Genomic DNA, 16,454 nt, shown 5'->3' on the forward strand with positions numbered 1-16,454 from the left:
CGGAATTTAATGTAATGATAAGAACATGTATTACTGAGAATCAACTATATAAGTTATTTATTGACTTTTTATTTGAATTTTTATTTGAATTCACGCTATCGCAATTTTTATTCGAATTCACGCTATCGCAATTTTTAATTCAAATTATTTTATTAACTTTATTCTAATTTATTTTATTTACTTTATTCTAATTTATTTTATTTACTTTATTCTAATTATTCATACATTAATATTTATTAAATTAATATTGATTCGATATTATTCATTAAATAAATACAAAAATAAATAAAAGTCAATGAACTAAATTAATATTTATTCATTAAATACAAAATTAGAAAATAAAAGCAAATATAAAAAGGAATGAACAAAATTGATGCATATAACAATATCTCATTTTATTAATAGTGAGCAGCCTTCTTGAAAAAAATACATCACCAACCCTTGGGCTAAATTTAAATCTGTTTTTTTTTTTATACCCCAACAAGAATCTTATTTTACCCACGGTAAAAAATTTATGGAGTAAAAAAAACAGATTTAAATTTATCCCAAGGGTTGATCACTTCCCTAAGTCGACTAGTCACTATTTTACCCCGAAGAAGTTTGATCACTTTTGCCCCAAAGAGAATATTGAAAAAAGAAAAAAGAAGAGAAATAGAGGGAGAGAGTGAGGAGGGGGAAAAAGTGAGATGGTGTGAGAAAATAGGGAAGTATGGAGGGGTATTTATAGGTGGGAATGATAGTGTAGGTTATAACCACCATAAATGTGGTCAAAAATACGTGTAAAGTTTGTAAACAACGTGTGGAATGAAGGTTGAAAACCTGACCACCGTCCAAAAAACGTTTGTTCAAGAGTTCTGATCACCGGCCAACGTGCGTGAGTTAACTCGCGCATAGGTGAAGAGCAGCATTCTAATTTTTAACCACCCGAGTGTTAAAAAAATGTGTTAAGAGTGTGTTGCTAACACTCATATTCTAATATACTGCTGTCATATACTCTAACAAATTAACAGCAAACATTCCTACCATCAATAAGCTCTAAATCATTTTAATTCACAAAGAGACAGAATAAATATGAAAACTAAATCATTTTAATTCATCCATCACCCTCAAACCCTAGGAACGAAAAAGATAAACTATGGTGTTGCTGAACCTTTGGCCGAAACTTATTTTGATCATGTGGAAAGTAAAAGAATCGGCCATGTGGAAAATGCAGTCAAGCAATGACTTTATTTATATAAACTACAATTCTCTGTTCAGAAGAAAATGGGCAATTTTCTCTCCCCTGAAGCATAAGAAATGATGCTTCTCTTAAGTGGTGATACAAAGTTTGCTCCTCTGAAGGCTGCGCCTCGCAGAAAATTAAAAGGTCCAAAATCAATAGAGTAAGCTTTTTGGAAACCATCAAGGATTGCCATCATCGTAACATTTGCTGGTTTCCTCTCCTGCTCGTACTTCTTTAACAAATTTACCTGCATGTCAACATTAAGAAAATGAAATAACCATATCATTTCCAGTAAAGAGGGAAAATGTTTGAGGACTTTTTGAAAACCGTCCAAAACCCTCCAATGGGTTGTTTAGTTCCCTGCATTCGGGGGCTACCCTCCCTTCACTAGCTGAGCTGGTTGGCGCCTTGGCTGTGTTTAGGAGTTGGGTCTTGGAGGAAAAAGGAGGGGGAAGGCTTATTTGTCATTTAAAAATTAAAGAAATTACAAAATGTTTATAAAATCGATTGAAAGAGTGATTGAAATATTATATGATCAAGATATAGACTAGGTCTTCTATGACCTCCCCCTCCAAAATTCAACTCCCAAACATACCTCAAGAGAAGTCCACGACACCGTGATAAAAGTATTGGAGACATAACATACACCTCCAATATGAGTTCCGAAAGCAATTCACTAGTCTTTAATCTTATAAATATCATTATATAATTATCAGAGTCATAACATACCTCTCCAATATCGGATCCCAAAGCAATTCCCTCAGCAATAACTCTTGAAAGAGAATATGCATCTCCAAAACCCAAATTAACTCCTTGACCAGCAAGAGGATGGATCGTGTGGGCTGCATCTCCTATTAGAACAACGCGCTTCGTTGCATAGGAATTGGCATGCCGTAAGGACAGAGGAAACACCATCCTTTCAGATGCCAATCTTATTGCTTTTGGAGGAATTTCAAAGGGTTCATTAGCTGATAAAGTTCCGTCCATTTTAAGCCAAGAAAATATGTCACGAGCTCCTAATGAGCTTGACGTAGGATGAGGTCCATATCCATAATCTAAAGCAGAATTCACGTCTTTCAAAAACATTTCTTCAGTGATTGATTTGCGGTCGTTTGACTCTGTTGGACTCATGGTCCAAACAATATTGCTAAAATTTTCACCCATGGGTAGAAGTGCAATTGGACCGTTAGGTAGAAACCGTTGCCATGCACAATGGTTAGCAGAAGTATGCTCTACAGTGCAGATGATAGCATTCTGAGAGTAATTCCATCCAGTTGTTTTGAATCCTTCTAATTCTCTAACGCGTGATTTTCCTCCATCAGCACCAACCTTTAGAACAAACATCCATGTAATTAGACTCCAATTGTAGTATATTAAATAAATTATAACAATCACACAATTGCTATTGGGCCTCTACATATGATTTTGTCCCTATTTGTAGCATTGCAACATACTCTCTCCGTTCCTTTTAATTGTGTCACTTTTATAGCAAAAAAATTGTTCCTTTTTATTTTTCGTTTACAAAGTTCAATACAACATGAACTATTGCTTGACAATCATATCATTAACTATTTAGTACAGAGAGAAATACATGGAATGCGATAATATTAGTTAGGGGTATTATAGGAAAAAGATAAAGAATTTCGTTGATATAATAAAATGTATTGGTTATCTTGGTATATGAGTAAATAAATTTAAACAGATTTTCACTTACCACCAACTTGGCATATATGCTACTGCCATCACTAAGTTCCAGCTTTGAAGCATGCCCTTGAGCAGGTGAAGGTTCTTTGGATGGCGTATTCTCCTCCACTACGGACATAGAGTTTGTATTTAAAGTCATTGAAGTTAACCTCGACGGATAGAATGTTGTCTTGAAATCAGAATCCTGTCAACAAGTTTGTAGTTATCAATGTAATGTAAGAGTCGTGCCTTGGAATAAAAAGTTCTGCTCATTGAAAACATAATAAGCGAAGTATTTGATTGTGAAACCACCGAAGCAGTCAAAAGAAAGCTGAAATTAAAAACATAAAAGTTAAATAGAACAGGGTACTCCTCGATGCAGGAGGTTTACACGATGCGGAAGGTAATCCCAATCCATCCTTCATAAGAAATGCTTCGCCTTTGATGGAATAGGAAGCTTCCATGTTAGAGACCAGTTCCCTTCAGTTGGAGCTTGATTATCATGCACAGGCCTGCTCCATGCAGAGGCAATTACCATCTCGCGTTAAGTACCAATAGTAGAATCTGTGTTATCTCGAGTTTGAAGGGGAATTCGCAAGATAGCTTCAGCGTCTTTTGCATTGAAAATAACCGAAATCAAGTACGTGTTCCATGAGTTTGTTTCACTGTCAAATAGACGTGCTACTCTGAGACAGTGCAAGTGGGGAGGAGGTTGTTTAATAGGTAATTTATTGTTCAATCATTGATCAAGTATTTTGACTGATTTTTTCAACATAAATAACTATTGATGTTACATGAACCTGCACGATTAATGTTTCAGGGTATATAAATTGCAGGCTACAATTGTTTCCCACTCTGGTGCTTTACCCATGTTTCAAGTCCTAGCAATTTCTAGATCGTTTAAATGTAGTTCAACAAAACTCTAGCTGCCAATTATAAATACAAATATGCATAAAACATTGAACAACTCTTTTAATTGGACCAACATTCTAATACCTCAAACATTAGATGCCTCTATTTCAACTCCTTCTTGTTTTTCTGTTCTCTCCTTCAACTGACCGTTCATGGAAATCACTAGTTTCTCAGTTCTTGGCTCCAGAACTATCCCTTTAGATGTCATCTCCCGGAAGTAACGCATAGCATCCTTTGTCCTCCCATTTTCATAGTGTCCATGAATCATAATGGTATACGAACGTCTGTCCGGTCCCAATCCATTCCTCTCCATTTCATCCCATGTTTTTCTCAATCCATCAAGATCATCCCATTTCATATACAATCTCAAGACCAAATTGCAGATATCATCGCTCATTGCACATCCATTTCTCTCCATCCTCTCCAAAACTGCGGGAACTTCTTCCGGTGCCTTCAACGACTGTAGCAAGTAACTATAAGTAACACCATTAGGCAAACAATCCCCGCTCCTCCTCTCCATATCCTCTACCAATTCATAAACCTTCTCCATTCGCCTTATCTTACAAAGATGCTTAATCAATGAGTTATAAGTAGCTACATTCGGTAAACAATCTCGTTCCTTCATATCATGAAAAACCTGCAATGCCTGAGGAATCCTCTTCTTGAAACAAAGACCATCAATCAAACAATTGCATATCACAACATCAGGTTTACAACTCTCCTCTTTCCACATCCCATTGAACAACTTCAAAGCAGTTCCCAATTTCCCTTTCTTAGTCATCGCCTTAATAAAAGTTGCATATGTGAAAATATCAGGCTTACATTTATACGCAATTATATCTTTCCACAACCTCTTCGCTTCATGTGTATTCCCTAAAACACACCAACCATTAAGAATCACGTTCCACGTCTTTATATCACGACAAAACCCAAACTTATTCAAATTCCTATGAAACAAAGTTTCAGCTTCTTCGATATGCTTGTATCTACACATCCACATCAAAAGAGTCCGAAAAGCTTCCGAATCAAGCTCATTATCCAATCCAAACTCTTCCCTTCTGTAGAAAATGTTAATAGCTTCCTCCAGTTTATGTGCAGCCACAAACCTACGAATTAAAATGCAAAATGTTTCTTCATTAATAAATTCTTTTCTTTGCGACATTTCATCAAGCACTTGGTGTAACTCTTCGAAACACTTCATTTTACCGAGAATGTTGATAATCTCGTTGTACACTTCGCAACTGGGTGTGTAGTTGTTGGTTTTGGAGACCCATTTGAAGAATATAAACGCTGGTTTCCAATCGGAACGATGCCGTTGCAAAACTTGGAGGACAAGGTTGTTGTCGGGGTGAATTCCAGTGAGGTTAAGAGCTCGTTCGATTTGTTCTGTGGGTTTGTCTCTGCGGAATTTGAGAAGGTTTTGGATGAACGAAGCTTGTGATGGTGAATCATGGTGTGAGTGAAGGAATCGTTGATGATGAGTTTCGAGGATTTTGAGGAAACGATGAGGGGAATGTGGGTTCCGAGGTGTTTGGAGATTGTTGTACAAGGTTGTGATAATTGGCTTCTTCTCATGCTCCTGCATATTTTCAAGAATATAAATTATAAAAATTTCATTTTCTTTTCCAGTGGTAAATCATTATCTTTCAATTGAAAATGCACAGACATAAAACTACTCCCTCCGTCCCTAATTCAATAAGCACCTATTGTGAAAAAAGAAATTATTCCATAAATATAAGCTCTCTTTCAATTTCTTAGATGCATTTAGTAATATCGCTCCGTCCGTCCCTAATTAATACTACTAGTTTATCTTGGAATATAAAACGCCAGTATTGAATAGATTACATACAAAGGACAATTTAGTAATATCCTCACACAAAGTAGACACATTAATTAATTAATTACATTAAAAACTTTTCAGGGTGGTGAACACCAGATGCTAAACTTAATTAATTACATTAAACACCGTGTTTCCTAGATCTTGGGTTGAAAGATTAGCAAAATTCATGAAGGAGTTTGGGTATAAGAAAATCCAAGGTAACCACAATATCTTTTTAAACATTCAGCTATAGGGGGGTGACTAACTGCATGATGAGAAGCGTGAATTGCAGCATAGACTAGTCAAAAAGTATGAGATAAAGGGGATGGAAAAATCAAGAATTTTCTTCATATTGAAGTTACATATACCACACAAGGGATTTTCATATCTCAGTAAAAATAAGCGACCAATTTGTCAGTAGAAATACAAAAGATTGGACCTAAACCAGTCACTACCCTGATGGGCCCTAATGATAGGTTGGGAGATGCTAAAGAATAACTGGTCATTTACAAGAGAATGGACCAAATGTTGGTGGGTAAGCATGTATGCCTCGATCACACTAGGCCAGACATAAATCATCAATATAATCAGTACTTGGGGCTATTCCCAAGGACTATGAGAACTACTTTGGCTGAAGATGGTCCTAGATAATAAGAGTCAGACTGGAGGGTCCTATGAAGCTCCTCATTTACCCCCTTTAAAACATTACAAAATGTTATGTATAACAGTTCAAAGTCAATAAAAATAATTCATATTTCTTCTCATACAGTATTAATCATAATCAACCATGAACTATATATCACAGACTGACATGTGAATTATACCTTTATGCATGACAATAAGGAACTATGAAGAACTTTATTCTCTGCTACACACCTGGTTTATAGAATTTTTGCAATTAGTAATGTGATAGCTGTTTTCAAAGATATTTGCTTAACTACAACATGTACAGTGTACACTTACCCTAGAAAGTCTTTATTTACATCTCCTGCATCGTATCTAGCATACCCAAAACCAGTATAATCCCAGACCTGCAAAAAGATACAAAAGAAAATGATTTTTCGAATAACGGAATAAACAATAATGTCAGAGGAAAACGGCATCCTTAGGCCACAAGGAAAATCTACTAAGTTGAAGCAAGAAGTGCATGAAAAGCACTTGTTTAAATGAAGTGAAGTAAGGCTCTTAACTTAGTAAAGTAAAAAAATATTACAATCAACAACAAGAACAACCAAACGCGTATTCCACCATGGATTTGGCTATACGGATCAATTGACAAATTGACACCATTGGGTCCTATCAAATTTGAGAGGTTGATCACATTTCCAAACATCTAATTATTTCGTCTTGTGAAAGATTGTTCTTTTTTCAAATTAAACTAGGAATCTTATAATTGAAGATATTTTGTTGAAACATTAGGGTTTACACTTTATATAAGGGAAAAGGAAATATGGGTAATAGTAGGCTGAAAAGATAATTTATATGTGGAATGTTTCATGATAGGATATCTTCTTTTTTGTTCAAAAAATGATATGATATCCTAGTACTGGCAATTACACTACTAATAACTAGGTTAGATACTAATACTACTTGTGAAAGCTGATCCCACAAACAATAATGCTAATAACTAAGGGTGAGAATAGGTCACACAGTTTTCCAGAAGGCTATGGCCTAGTGCGTACTAGGCCTAGCCTGACTAAGATTTATTTACAAAACAAGTTAAGCCTGTACATTTTCAAAGCTCTACCTGACTAAAAAGTCAAGCTTTAGGCCTTCCTACAAGCCTTTTTAGACAGCCCTTCCTATTTAACTAAATCGAAATAAAAATGTTCTTTTTGTTGTTGATATATTTGATTTTTATCATGATGTCTTGAAAATTTATACATGTTAGCCCTCTTTAAAGGCTTAGGCTTGTTAGCCAATTTAAAGGTTGAGGCCTTTAAATAATAATAGGCTTGGAGGTCAGGCTAGAGCTTAAACAAATATTACGCCAAAGCTATAAAAAAAAAAAAAAATCTAAATTAGCTAAACAAGTCATACTTGGACTTTAGGTTCGATAAATGGGCAACACCAGTTTATGGTATAGCCTAGCCTGGCCATTCCCCCACAACCGAAAACCAAATATACTCTAACAATGCACGGTAGGGTTTGTGCTTTTTAAAAAAAATTAGTAGTGAGGCACCAAAGGTAACTAGGCGTCGGAAAAAACGAAAAGGAGCAAACAGCAAGGACCTGACTGAAGGGTCTCAACTAAAACATCAAGAGCAAAGAAACCCCCTTGCACTCTGCCTTAGCATCTATATTCTAAGGTTCATTTTGGGATCAAGGGAAGAAAATGATTAAATTTTAAAACGAACCCTATCACTTCCTTTATTCTGGACAGAGTTGTTTATCAGACTTGTCACGGAGATCCCATCCACAGATTAACAAGGGTAAATGAATTACAAGACTTCATATTTCGAAATATAGGCTGAGAACCGAGTCTCCCAATCAAAAGCCCCCAACAATGCTCAGATAATCCTGTTGCAAAAGATCGTACAAGTGACCCGTACTTGTATGATTGGAAATATAGATAAAATTATAAACTGAAAAAATAGTGTCTATGTGTCACAACATTCAAGTCAAGTTCCCTAAATAATTCCCCAACAACTTTGCACCTTGAGAACTAATATTCATATTTGAAAATAGATCTAGATAAAAATTTAAATCGCTATAATGAATTAGAAAGAAAAAATACCTGCATCTTTTTAAAATAAGCATGTCTGTTCTGTTCAACATATTTCCAAGCACCAGCCTCTGGAAAAAGAATGAATGTCAGGAGGACTTGAAATTCGATAAAAAAAACGGCACCATGTCGAAGCATGTGCACTCATCAAACAGGGTCTAATTGCTACTTGTTATTTACATTTTACGCCAAGTAAACCGGTTACCAGTTGATGCAAAGAAACAGGCCTTGCAAAAAAGTCTGGGCCACTATTTAGGATCGCTGTTGGTCATGATAGCTTGACAGTAACATAGACTTGAAGTGAAGTGATCGATTGTCCAATCATTTAGATGCATGAGTTATGATTGTAAATGTCACTTTATTTTTTCATACATATTGGTTGTGATAGTTATGATATGTTCTATTCTCTATAGAAATATCATCAATTGCTAAAAGTGCCTTAATTACTATTAACATGTTCCCTTATGCTTTAAGCAGTTTTCCATATTTCACTGCACAGATTTTAGCAAGGGAAACAATTTTATGGAAATGTACAGTTTATATAAATCTTTGGTGCATTTGACTAATGGAATTCACTCATCTGTGACAGTGTCAATCATCCTACTAACATCATATTAGAAAGGACAATATTTGTTGCTTCTGTTAGTTGTTATATACATAGTTGTTTTAGGGAAGTTGTGATTTATGCAATGTAGAAGGATTTGACGGCTACATTAAATTCTTGAGTTATTTTATAAGAAATGTTATTTGAACATCAAATTGGGACACCTAAGTTTGATCACTTTTTAAATGCTAAGCATATGGTTAACACAATTCAATGAGTGGTTAATGAGTATATCAAGATTGGCTAACTCAATAACCACCAACTGAACTTACTACAAAATTGAACATTATTAACCACGATTTCTGTTGTTTCTACTACATGTAGATTTGATTTTTGAACACTTGAAAATCAAGGTTAATAACATTTAAATTCGTGGTTAATGAAGTTCAGTAGTTGGCCAATGAGCGATGACATATTTAACCAAATCTAACACCTCATCAGTCGCACGTGTGAACTGTGTTAACCATTTAAAAAATTGTTGAATTTAGGTGTCCAAACCCAAATTGATGTTCAAGTAACATTTCTGTTTTTTTATAAGTTCATGTTATATCTTGTTTTTTTTATTTTGATCATATCCTTCTATCCTCTGCATAGTTGCAGTTTCCTCGGTTTCTCTATAATAAAAGTTTGGCTTATTCTATTCTAAGAAAAAGGGTAAAAAAAAGAGACAATGAAATTAACACCACAATGATAGTAAAAAAGAAATCTTAAAAACAGGATACCTTGGAGAAATGATATAGAAGCAGGAGTTACTGTACTGACTCTAGGATCAGGGGGGTCTTCCTTTTTGATACACAAGCCACTACTCAGAGCAGGATTGCTGTCAATAATTGCCACGCTCAACTGCTTTGTCATTGGCATACAAGCTGAAAAATCAAAACAATTGGTCAGATTTGTTGCTTTAATAGCTTTGTGTATCACAAGTAATACTCTTCATCATTATCATCATCAATTGGACAACTATTTGTTTTCATTGTATGCTTGTCTTATTTGCTACCATTTCCACGTCCCTCCCTTGCTCCTACCATCCTCCTTTTCAATACTGCCTTCTTTTACTCATAAACATTTAAGACTCAAGAATCAAACATACAGAACACTGGTTATATACTACTGATGTAATATGGTTTACTCATAAATCAGACCTAACTACAAAATCAACAGACACAGAGTTTTCCCCTGACGAAGAATCTCCTCCTTCAAATAACAGAGACAAAGTTCACCCCAACCAAGAAATATCCTCCCTTTGCCTAAACTCACAAGGAAAAAACCTATAATCCAATAAAATCTGTAGAACATAGACCCTATTAATACCAAATAATAATTACCACATAGAAAAACAATAAATGCCACATGAAAAATAACTATGACTTTTATAAGTTACTAGAAATTTTGGGTTTTTTGGGAAATGGAAATAGGTGTTCGTCCCAGGGACTTTGTAAGACCTTGGAGGTAAAGCTCAGGAATATGCAATTGTCATGAATGCTTACATTCTGGATTTGGGTGGCATAAACCTGATATTGGGAGTGGAATGGTTACCTACAGAAAAATTACCATCAGTGTTGTCAATCAATATAGAGTGCAAGACGCAATGGACCGATGCGAAATACTCGGGTACCGTATAAATGCAGAAGACCCCAAAGAGGAATACACCAAAAACACCAACAATAGGAGAACTAACATACATGAAAAAACTACCTACCCAAATAGATTCTAGTTATGAGGCTGCATTCTAGGGAAGACCGAGCAAGATTGCAAAACCAACAAAACCGAACCTTACCATTATCACAGAAAACCGCACAACAGAAACAGCACACCTGCTGAACTGGGCGCTGCACATCAAACAAAAAGGCATAACCGCAAAAACAGCACAACAGAACAGCAAGTTTGCTGGACTGTGCACTGCATAACAGACTAAACAAACACGTGGCAGCACCAAAGGCCCCTAAAACTGAATCGACCCAAAAGGCAAACAACCAAAACCTATGCGGTCCCCCTCAAAAAACAGTCCTTCAGGTTCCAACTCCATTTGTAGTACATACACGTCGGAATGTTTAGCCGAGTTAAGCTCCACCGCCAAGATAACACTTTAATCGCCTCCACTAAAGTTTCAACACAACACACCACATTTTCAAAGATTTTTTTATTTCTTACTTGCCAAATACACCACACTGCCGCGTTCCAAATGAGCCTAAAGCCTTTCCGGATCCTCGTATTTGAAGCCATCCCACTCCAACATTCCCAGTGAATAAACAGGTTCGGAGGGATAATAAACATGAAATCTAACCAACCCATCAAATGCACCCAAATGTTCTGTACTACCTCACAAAGTAAATAAGCTGCACCGCTATAGCGTCTATTTGACAACATTTTGTACTGAATCACTTATCGCAGAATGATAGCGGGTTGTTCAAATTCTGCTGTGCTTTAGTGTTGCTATAGCCACTTAATTTGACAACACTTACTACCATGGATTGGAGGAAGAAGAAAATAAGCTTTGGGGAAAATGATAGGTTGATCACACTCAAGGGGTACCACATCCAAGATAGCAGTCACACCCAAGCCTTGCAAGGAATTGTCCAACTCGATGAGGCCAAAAGTGCAGCCACTTGAAAGATGGCAGAAAAACAAGACGAACTAGAACCCAGGGGAGAGACGTTGGAGGATTTGCAACAAGTTTTGGAGACCAAAGGGCTGCAACCACATTGAACTGAAGATCAGGGAGTCACCCTTCGACTGGGAGCCAAACCGGTATGTGTTTGCACCTAATGTTATGCCTATCATCATAAAATTGAGATCGAACAAGTAGCAGGAATGTTGGCTGAAGGAATTATCAAGCATAGCACTTGTCCATTTTATAGCCCGCTGATACTCGGGAAGAAAAAGGATAAAACTTGTTCTTCATAAATTTCCTAGTCCCACCATAAATGAGGTACTAGATGAGCTACATGGGTCAAAACATTTTTCCAAGATTGATCTTAAGTGGGGGTTCAATTGGATACATTTAAGTGAGCAAGACACCTAAAGACATCTTTTTGAACCCACAAGTGCCACAAAGAGTACCTTGTCATATGCCCTACAGGATTATGAATGCCCTCCGTCCACATTTCAATCCAATACGAATTCAGTTTTTCATTTCTTTTGAGGAAGTGTGTGCTGGTGTTTTCGATGAGCTATCAACAATCCTATCTCAAAACCAGTTTGAAACTAACGAAAAGAAATGATTTGGATAATCATCTATTGAATATCTTAGGATAGGCTCATAGGCATATAATTTTTGTTCAAGGAGTGGAAATGGTTTTGGAATGTGAAACCATTCATTGGTTTAATGACTTGAGAAAGGGGGTAACTATGTGCAGATTAATAAGAATAAACTCAGACAGGACATGATTAGTTAACAATCTCTGATAAAACATACCTACCTAAAACAACCCATCCCCATGAGTTATGCCGATGATGGCATGATACAATATATTGCAGTTTAAAAAATATTGCAAGAAGATACCTAAGAAACAAGCTAAAGCCATGCCAACCATGCCTCCTCCAACAATAGCAACATCATATTCTGGAATAATTTGGCTAATAATTGGCTTCTTCTCATGCTCCTGCATATTTTCAAGAATATAAATTATAAAAATTTCATTTTCTTTTCCAGTGGTAAATCATTATCTTTCAATTGAAAATGCACAGACATAAAACTACTCCCTCCGTCCCTAATTCAATAAGCACCCATTGTGAAAAAAGAAATTATTCCATAAATATAAGCTCTCTTTCAATTTCTTAGATGCATTTAGTAATATCGCTCCGTCCGTCCCTAATTAATACTACTAGTTTATGTTGGAATATAAAACGCCAGTATTGAATAGATTACATACAAAGGACAATTTAGTAATATCCTCACACAAAGTAGACACATTAATTAATTAATTACATTAAAAACTTTTCAGGGTGGTGAACACCAGATGCTAAACTTAATAATAATAACTCTGGTCTGTGTTGACCAATAGAGTTTGTTAATCAGCTATGAAGCACCGATACACTAAATAGCCACCGAATCGTACCCAATCCGTTCGGATACGCCGATACACTCCGATACGTACCGAAGGAGTATCTGATAAAATTATATTGATAAACATTGCACTTTCCAGAATCTTTAACTTTCAGATTCTCGTGATAGTTCTAAACAGAAATTATTGACATGAAATGTAGTTATAGTGACTTTTCTTACATTGGAAGGTAGTAAATTAGTGGAAGCATCAACTTTAACAGCCTGAGAACAAAAACACTTCCTTGGAATTTTGAGTGCAAAGACATTTGAAACAGTCTTCTTTATAACCCTGTTATATCAAATACATTCAATTAGGCCCAAACCAGCTTTTAGTACAGAATGAAAAATAACAAAAATAAAAATTGGAAAAGGAGAATAGTGATTGTACCTATTCATTGTATGACGAGAGTGAGGGAAAGAAATAAGTTATGGGTTTGGAATGTGTTGTCTTCGCTGCTCGATTTCAAACCATGGGAGTGAGTGAGCAGGCAAGGTGACTGTCGGAGCATGGCGGAGCCAGACCTAAAATTTTGGGGTGGCAGCTTTAAAAATAAACTAAAATATATAAATCATATAATATACAATACGACCCATTTCGGTGTCGTTCATAAAAAATTTCAACAAAATAATACTAAAAACCGATCATCATATTCAAAGTGATGCTTTACGCATCCCGACTTTTCATCTTAACTTTTCCTGTTAAAACAGTTTCAAAATCAACTAACAATACATGGTTTCAATGTTACATCAATTCTAATAACATTCAAATTTCATAACAATAGCCGGTTTCAATTTCATTGAAATAACATAAATGATTTCAAAATGAACCAATTTCACTTGATTTTCATAAACAGAAGACGATGATAGCTAAATTCAAAAGTTGAGCCAGGTTTGATAGATCTTTCTGATGGAAAATGCCATGAATGTTGCTACTTTTCATGACAAGTTGCTAGAACATGCTAGTCATATATAGAAAAACCGAACACTATCAAAAATAGAGGAAGATTAGCTCATCTAGGCATGCTAGAAGTTGAAGATATGCTTACATTTTTTTGAATCAAATAAGCTTACATTTTTTTGAATCAAATAAGCTTACATTTTCCATCTTTTCCACCTCTACTATTTAGGATTATTGATTACGTCCTCCTCTCAAAGTCATTGCCATACATGATTAAAATTGGCAAAGGAAGTAAGTTAACTTTTCTTAATTACATATAGTAACTCTAAAACAATTTGACTAGTTATCAGGCTTTCATATTCTACTATTGTTTAAGACAATTATTTAAAACCGAGGCTTTCAATTGGAATTCGTCTCTCACACTCAATACAATTATTTAAACACAAGTAACAGTTCAGTAGCAATCAGAGTTCATGTTCTAAACCATAATAATAAGCAGAACATTAATGTCTTAGTAAAACATTCAGAGTTCTGTAGTAATCAGTAGCAATCGAAAACTAAAAAAATTCAATTTCACATTCAATTTCACATTACTAAAGAACATGTAATCATCAAATCAGAATCAAAATTGAAGGAAATAACATTCAATTTCACATTACCTTACAAGTAACAACAATTAGGGTTTGTGGAGAGAGATGGATGGAGATAGCTCTCTAAACTAAAGAATCAATAGAGAAGATTGAGGGGGGTGCGGCGGTGATGGATGGAGAAGGAGAAGAGTGGTCGCGGCTCGCCGGCAGTGGTGTGGTGGTGGATGTTGTTCGGTGGTTTTGCTTTGGCTGGGAGAAGAAAAAAGAGGAACGCGCATCAGATGAAAAGAGAAAGGGGAAGAGGAAATGAAATTGAATTGGTAATATTCATATTAGTTAAGGGCATTATAGTAATTTCCAGTGTATAAATATTTTTTTTATTTTAGAGATGGGGTGGCGGTGGCTCCCAGTTCCGCCACCGTTGATTTCCCTGCTCTCTCCTCACTATGACAACCCCTGTCCAAGCTTCTATCTCCGTTTCTAGAACTCAGCTACCCACTCACTCTCTCCAAAATTCAGTTTTTTTCCCAACAAATACTATCAACGTGATGTTTACGATCCACGTGATTTTGACTTTTACTCTGAGACTTCATTTGGTTTTGGTTATCATAACTTAACCAACCAATATAAGGTGGTGGCCATCTCTCCTCCCAATGAGGTTAGTGTTTTCACATTGGGTCACAATGTTTGGAGGACAAATATTCAAACTTTCCCTACATCTGACCTTCCTCTTGCTTTTGGTGTCTATGTCAATGACACTCTAATTGGTTTGCCGAGCTCCCTTTTGCCATTATCTCACTTCATTTAGGAACCCACAAATACACTCACTTTCAATTTCCTCTCGATTTTGGAGTGCCACCACGTGGTGCTCCAACTCTTTGCGTGTTGATGGGATGTCTTTGTTTTTCTCATTACTCAAGGTTATCTAATTTTGTTATATGGCAAATGAGAGAATTTGGAGTTGAAGACTCTTGGACTAAATTATTTCAGTTCTATCATCAAAGTTTTGGTCGCTACTTATCTAAATTGGTCCCATTACACATTTTTGAGGATGGTCATACAATCATATTGGCAAACCAGACCGGACTACTAATTCACTATAATATGAGAGATAACAAGCTAATCTAGAGAACTAGAATTACCAATGGAATAACTTGGTTTTTTTTCAGCCATCATGTTGAAAGTTTGGTTTCAACTGGTTCCGAGTAAGTTCCTCTTATCATTTGCGTGTTTGAATTTTTATGTTAGTTCAACCATGTTGTTTAATGCCTTGTTTTCTTTCTTCACAAAGCTGCACCTTTGATAATCATGCATTCATTTTATGTTTTGTAATTTCACTATGCTGTCTAATAAAGTTCTTTTCAAATTATAGATCTACATTCATAGCTTCAAGCACAAGCAAAACTGATGGTACATGGTGGAATGCTTGGAAGAAATCTTTATTGAAGAAAACACATTCAATATATTTTCTACTTCCAATAGGTAGTATGGCTGTTCTTGTCTGATATATTTAATTTTTTTTCAATTGATTGTATTGTTGTGATCTATTTGCTATCTGAGTAGCTTTCAATAAATAGCTACTGTTGAATACTTAAATTCTTTCAAATTTATGTTATCATATGGTTATATTTCTCATATTATGGGCTTCTTGTGCTCTGATTTTTCAGGATATGTCTTGATGGTACCCATAATTCTGTGGTTTTGGTCTGTGATGCAAGGGCTTTTTTAATTTGCATTGAGCTGTGATGTGAATGAGAATTACTTTGTTGTCTCAGAGGTAACATCATTCATCATCTATATTTATTGTAGTTGGCAAGGGGATCCTTCCTAGACTTTGTTATCTTTTGGAGGTAAAAAGTAATTAGTCATGATGAAACCTATATTAGATTTGCTAGGACAGGACATTTGGAGTGTGGATTAATGCATGATCTTCAATAATAGTTCTAGAATAGACCC

At 35.7% G+C, this 16,454-nt stretch overlaps 1 protein-coding gene across 5 annotated transcripts; it reads right to left on the reverse strand.

The window, feature by feature from the left end:
• Nucleotides 1-1,003: 1,003 nt before the first annotated feature.
• On the reverse strand, nt 1,004-14,874 carry LOC112419510 (putative pentatricopeptide repeat-containing protein At3g15200). 5 transcript variants are annotated; one of them, XM_039833893.1, is made up of 11 exons: nt 14,568-14,846; nt 13,399-13,532; nt 13,191-13,299; nt 12,468-12,567; nt 9,688-9,831; nt 8,374-8,432; nt 6,600-6,667; nt 6,461-6,512; nt 2,937-3,110; nt 1,952-2,551; nt 1,004-1,469 (listed from the first exon to the last, which is right to left on the reverse strand). In XM_039833893.1, the coding sequence occupies exons 2-11, from the start codon at nt 13,404-13,406 to the stop codon at nt 1,254-1,256; spliced, it is 1,530 nt and encodes a 509-aa protein (XP_039689827.1). In that variant the 5' UTR covers nt 13,407-13,532; nt 14,568-14,846; the 3' UTR covers nt 1,004-1,253. The 5 variants fall into 5 exon arrangements, with proteins under 5 accessions (XP_039689827.1, XP_039689823.1, XP_039689824.1 ...); XM_039833889.1 differs by lacking the exons at nt 1,004-1,469; nt 1,952-2,551 and adding an exon at nt 3,902-5,396 and having other exon boundaries at nt 2,974-3,110; nt 14,568-14,874; XM_039833890.1 differs by lacking the exons at nt 1,004-1,469; nt 1,952-2,551; nt 14,568-14,846 and adding exons at nt 3,902-5,396; nt 14,082-14,516 and having other exon boundaries at nt 2,974-3,110.
• Nucleotides 14,875-16,454: the final 1,580 nt, after the last annotated feature.

The sequence above is a fragment of the Medicago truncatula genome, chromosome 4 (assembly GCF_003473485.1).
Source record: "Medicago truncatula cultivar Jemalong A17 chromosome 4, MtrunA17r5.0-ANR, whole genome shotgun sequence".
Lineage (NCBI taxonomy): Eukaryota > Viridiplantae > Streptophyta > Magnoliopsida > Fabales > Fabaceae > Medicago > Medicago truncatula.